The 6000-nt window shown below is 32.9% G+C and overlaps 1 protein-coding gene across 3 annotated transcripts; it reads right to left on the bottom strand.

Moving 5' to 3' along the window:
• Positions 1 to 823: 823 nt before the first annotated feature.
• Positions 824 to 5319, bottom strand: LOC145113825 (DEAD-box ATP-dependent RNA helicase 15). Of its 3 annotated transcripts, XR_013710870.1 has the most exons (13): positions 5182 to 5319; positions 4930 to 5053; positions 4028 to 4128; positions 3641 to 3813; positions 3308 to 3539; positions 3103 to 3221; positions 2723 to 2779; positions 2440 to 2624; positions 2210 to 2354; positions 2044 to 2127; positions 1876 to 1939; positions 1229 to 1346; positions 824 to 1135 (listed from the first exon to the last, which is right to left on the bottom strand). XR_013710870.1 is itself a non-coding variant. In XM_079049876.1 (12 exons), exons 2-12 carry the CDS (start codon positions 5049 to 5051, stop codon positions 1125 to 1127), a joined length of 1293 nt encoding a protein of 430 aa, XP_078906002.1. In that variant the 5' UTR covers positions 5052 to 5053; positions 5182 to 5319; the 3' UTR covers positions 824 to 1124. The 3 variants fall into 3 exon arrangements, 2 of the variants coding, with proteins under 2 accessions (XP_078906002.1, XP_078906003.1); XM_079049876.1 differs by lacking the exon at positions 1229 to 1346; XM_079049877.1 differs by lacking the exon at positions 824 to 1135 and having other exon boundaries at positions 1229 to 1351.
• Between the last annotated feature and the right edge of the window lie 681 nt (positions 5320 to 6000).

Raw genomic sequence — 6000 nt, forward strand, 5'->3', positions numbered from 1 at the left:
TTTTTTTTTTTTTTTAATTTGTAAATTTTTGTGATGCCATATACAAATGATATATATTCAGGTGAAGAGAAAGAAAGGGTCTCATGCTAGAATGATCGACATCACAAACACGCCAAACAAACCAATGATACATATTGGTGGTTAGCTTTCCTTTTTTACCCTCCAACAGATGTGTGGAACTTATGGTTAACAGTCTTAATGAAAAGATTGGATACTTATTTTTCCAAGTTGTAAATTATTGTTTCAAAGATTGAACTTTGAAGTGCTTTCGGTTTCGTAAACCTCCACTTGACATACAAAATCAAACACACATGGATCATAATCACATGAAAAAGAGAAAGACTTTTGTGTCAAAATAAGAAAGAGAAAGAACTTAATCATCAAATAATAGTAATCGGCCATAAATTAAAATTAGGAAAAAAAGAAACACAGCGCCAAAGGCGCATCTAACTCTCATCTAGTTGTTATATAAAGTGGTAAAAAGGTAAAACATTGTTGCATAATCATATGGCGAATTTTTTTAGAATATTCTTGCATAAATTGGTAATATATATATATATATATATATATATATATACACACACACTAAAAAAAGGCATATTCTTGCATAAATTAGTAAGAAAAATGAAACATTGTGTAAATTTGGGGAAAAAAATCATTTACATCAATTGGTAAAAAAAAATGAAACACTAGCGCATGAATTTGTACATTAGGTTAAACTTGGTTGCATAATTTGGTTGCATAATTTGTACATTAGGTTAAACTTAGACAAGACACGTTCACAATCATGAAATTTTTTACGACTAATCAAACAAGTAAAAGATTTATAATGCTACAGCAACTTGTACTTCACGCATCATAAGTTGCACCATTCAGCAAATAAAAATAGGTCAACAACAAACAACTCTCCCTACTTGAGCTACATAAGAACTAGGAAAACAAGTTTATAGATGTTACAAAACTCAACAATCTTGTGATAAGATATCCCCTTTGATGTTTCTAATTGTTTTATAATAAGACATAAGGAGCAATATCATCATTTTCATCTTCTTCTTCAATATTCACCACTGTTGAGCACACTTGACATCATCCCATCCCATGGTTGCTTCTTGCTAAAAGCTTTCCTACGATGGCACTGCAACCAAATCATTGCAAGTCACTATCATATGACACCACAAGACACATCAGGTTGTACTAGATCTCTACTACATGCAAAAGACAAAAATACCCTTGTAGATCCAATCCTGTCATGTCTTAAGTAGTACCACCAAAAGCAGTAAACATCTTCAAGGGTGCTTTCACCTTTTGCTATTGATATTGATAATACCCTCGTAGTTGTCTCATCCCTATTCTAATAAATAAATAATTTTAATCTCCATTTGCCAAGTGTCACTCTAATACAACTCCTAATTAATATTATGTCATCTATCATGTAGATATATATTAGGTAACTCATTTCAAAATTTAAATTTACATTTTCTAATTATATGTTAAATTTGAATTTATAATAACTATAAAAATTTGATATATCTCCTAATTAATAATTTATTTAAAATTATTTATTTAAAATAAATGAATAATAATTATAAATTTTTATTGTAAAAGTTGAATTAATTTTATAATTGTGGTTCCCACGGGTTATAAACTAGTTTATTTAAAAGACAAGAATGCCCTCAAAACAACCCTAGAAATTTGCCCGCACTGGACTTGAAGTTATAAGGGTAATTCTTTTTACTTAATGCAAAAAGAACGACTTAATAGAAAAAGTTACAACATGATTATGTCTTCCAGATTAAATTTCCGACATTTTACAAATTAGCTTATCATATATCTTTTAAACATCAAAAAATAAAATAAAAAGAAACAGGATCTTACTATATGTTGAAGTATCAATCTGCTCAGGAAGCTCTTTGATATCAACCTCAAATCTCTCCTGAACCTAAAATCACCAAAATCAAGCAGCAATTAATGATTGTTAATAATAATTATTATTATTGTTTTTATATATTGTTAATAATTCTAGTTATAGAGGTGGATACAGACCTGGTTAAGAACATCAGAATCGGCTGCAGACGACACGAATGTGATGGCAAGACCTTTGGTTCCAAACCTCCCAGCTCTACCAACCTGTCAAATGACCAAAATACCCCTCCCTCAGTTTTTTTTAATCAATAAAAAAAAGAGACAGAGAGAGAGAGAGAGAACTTACACGGTGGAGGTAGGTATCAGCAGAATCAGGCATGTCATAGTTTATGACAATGTTTACACGTTCGATATCAATACCCCTTCCAACTAAATCCGTTGCCACCAAGATTCTCTTGTGTCCTTCCTTGAAACCCTTGTAACGAGTCAACCTTCAAAAGTTTGACCAAATTAATAACACTATATTATTATTAATAAAAAATTAAAAAAAAAAAAAAAACAGAAAGATGAAGCTACCTTTCTTCCTGGGACATGCCAGAGTGGATGCAGATTGATGGAAAGTTACATTCCACAAGCAACTTGTTGAGCTCAGCTGCTCTGCTTACACTTTTCACAAATATCACAACCTGATTGAAATCTAATGCATCCAGCAGATCATTCAGCTTTCGATTCTTCTCCAGCTCACTCAATTTGATGTAGTGCTGCAATAGTTAGTTACAAAAACACTTAACTGGAATCAACAAAAGGAATGGAATGGTTAATTCCATTGGAAACAAGGATTGATTAATTGATTGATTACCTGTACAAGACCATGTAGAGTCAACTTGGCTTCATCATCCACATAAATTTCCATTGGCTGAAAGGAACAAATATCATAGTAAAAGCGTATTAGGAGAGAGAGAGAGACCCTTCAGATTTCAGAAGCTAACCAAAACAACCATCAACATCCTCTGAATCAAGATCCCCATTGGTCCCTTTTCCAGATGCTTTTCAATCAGAGACTCAAACTCCATCACACCATTATGCTAAATCTACTATCAAACATATTTAACAAACCCCCAAAAAAAAAAAAAAAAAAATACTACTTTCACACCCTCTCTCCCATCCCTCAATTAATATGTGAATAGATGTTGACATTATGAAAAGGTTGAAGTAGAGGAGCTGGCCATGGGACATTACATCTTGCATGAACTTTTTGCAGACTGGTCGAATCTCCTTGCTTAAGGTTGCTGAAAACATCATTACTTGTTTGTCATGTGGTGTCATCTTGAAAATTTCTTGCACATCTCTCCTCATGTCTATCAACAATCAATATAAAGTATAAACAAACAAAAGTTAAAATCTTTAAACAGTAATTGAAATGCATAAGTATATGAAAGCATACCGAGTGACTCGAGCATCTTGTCACACTCATCAAGTATAAAATGCCTCACACTCTTCAAAGCAAGATCTTTGTCCCTAGCAAGTGCAAGAATCCTTCCAGGTGTCCCAACAACAATATGTGGGCATTCATTTTTGAGAAGCTCCTTGTGAATCTTGATGTTTACACCACCATAAAAGACAGCAACCTTGATATCAGTTAAATAAGTGCTGAATCTTTCAAACTCATGGCAGATCTGTGAAGTAAACAATCAAAACAATATAAGTAAACAGTAATTAATTGATGTGAGTTTTCTACAAGTTGTGGATATAAATATATATAATATATAATACATGCCTGATAAGCTAATTCCCTTGTGTGACATAAAACAAGGGCAGCTACTTGACCAGCTACAGGCTCAATTTGTTGCAGTGTTGAAAGGACAAAAACAGCAGTTTTTCCCATACCAGATTTTGCTTGGCAAATGACATCCATGCCCAAAATAGCTTGAGGGATGCATTCGTGTTGCACTGATGAAGACCAAAGAAATTGAATCCTCAATTAAAAAAAATTACCAAATCTGACCACTTCTCCAAATGATAGGGGTGATAGTTGTTATTTACCTGCAAACAGATACCAAATGTTATTAAAGATTCTAAAAAAAAGAAACTAGTTTCCCATTTAAAGAAAGATGAAATGAGACCATATGTGAAGTGGCTTTTAAATGGTTAGAAAAAAGCTTGCCTTCGGAAGGATGTTCAAATCCTGAATCCACAATAGCACGAAGTAGCTCTGGCTTCAAAAGAAAATCTCTAAATCCGGAACTGTGAATTCCTACATAACCCCTGCAATTGAAAAAAAATGGATCAGTTACAATAAAAAGGTTTGATTATGCATTTATGGCTGCAATCAATCCCTAATGTAACACTAAATTACTTGTTAAAAGATGTTCTTAAAATTCAATAAGTACCACATGACAAATCAACCCTCTGAAAGAGTAAACCAGTTGAGCTACCTACCAAGTAAATGTTTGACAATAGTCTTGTTTTCGTTCTGATATGAATATAACCATATATTCATGTGGAAATTTACATATTGTTCATCAAAAATTTATTCACTTTTGTGTAAGTTAAAGAGAATTTAGTTTGTTTAATTGTAACAATAACTAGAGTTAAATTGTTATCTTGTACTAATCAGGGAAATAGATTGTAACCAAGATAGATCAGATCCCTACTCCAAATAAAGCTTTACAAACAGTTTCATCTCCATGTCAATAGATTATCTTAAAATTAGTATCGTCTCCTCATCCATACACAAAGATATTCTTTTTTACAGATGTCTGAAGTGAGGAACAAAAACAGTTGATGAAATAGTAAAAAACCAAAACTTCAAGCAATCCAACCACCCAGGGTGTGATTTAAACTCCAAAAACATGGTTAAGAATCGAAACTGGAGATATAATAAGTTCAACTTTTAAACCAATCAAGAAAAACTCAAAGCCCAAATATTAACTTCTATCCTCCCAAACACTTCACAAAAAGAGCTCCACAGCTTAAACATATAGCAGATCCACAATTAGTAATTATAATTATGTCGGATTTTATCATAAAATTATACTACAAGCATAATATCCTAACGGAACTTACTTCTTAACGGCTTCGCCGTTGACTTTAACACCGGCTGAATCAGGGGCCTTCTCGTCCTCCTCTTCGTAGTCGAGAAGCTCTTCCTCGTAAGCGTCAGTATCCTTCATCTCTGTTTCGCCCATTTCTATTGGAATTTCAAACAGATCGAGAGAATTCAAATATTAGGGTTTCACAATTGCAGCAAACCAAATCAGATACAATTACATATACAACAACAAAAAACATAATTTGAAGCAGTATGGTTGTTCTGACCTTGGATCTGTGATGGAGGTAGGGTTTAGGGTTTGAATCGTCTGCAGAGAAAAATGTTAGCAAAATTCGGAAAAGGAGCAAGAAGCACCGATAGAGGAGGTAGGGCGACCTATTTGAGGAACGGGGGAGATAGGGTTTGGCAAGTGGATACATATATTTTTATTTCAACCCTCCAACACTAGTTTTATAGTAAATTGACTACTAATTCAAAAATATTTTTCAAACTGGTCATTACAACTATATAATAAAGTTGTATTTACTAATAAGCATGTCTATCAACTTCATGTGAGCATGGACATTATTATGCATGTATCATTTTGGTGTGTATGTATTTTAATTATTTGTATTTTATATTTTTGTAAAGGTTTGTTACATGAACCATCCTTTTTATCATATTTTAAAGGAATAATGACTTAATAGGGTAACATATTATTGGGTTTGTACATATTTAGTCTCTGACTTTTTTTATCCATATTTTCCCCTTGAACTTGTTGTTGTGTGTAAATTAAATCATTGTTATCGATTGATGCCATATTTGCTGACATGGTTGTATATGTCGACAATCATTAAAAGAAAATACTCCTACGTGGATCATCTCTGAGTTCCATCGATTATAATACGATACCTAGCCCTAAATTCAATCGAAAAAACTTTCAAACCCATACCCAAAATCGAAGAAGAAGATGTCAACTCCCATTTCATCTGGTTCCATCGTAAAGAAATAGGAGCTTTGTTATAGTCAACTCCCAATTCGAATATGCACATCCAAGACTAAAGACAACCCTAACAAAAAGGTTAAAGTTTGCCCCAATTCTCTAG

This window comes from Lactuca virosa, chromosome 5 (assembly GCF_052849685.1).
Source record: "Lactuca virosa cultivar CGN04683 chromosome 5, Lactuca_virosa_CGN04683_v6, whole genome shotgun sequence".
In the NCBI taxonomy this organism is placed as follows: Eukaryota; Viridiplantae; Streptophyta; class Magnoliopsida; order Asterales; family Asteraceae; genus Lactuca; species Lactuca virosa.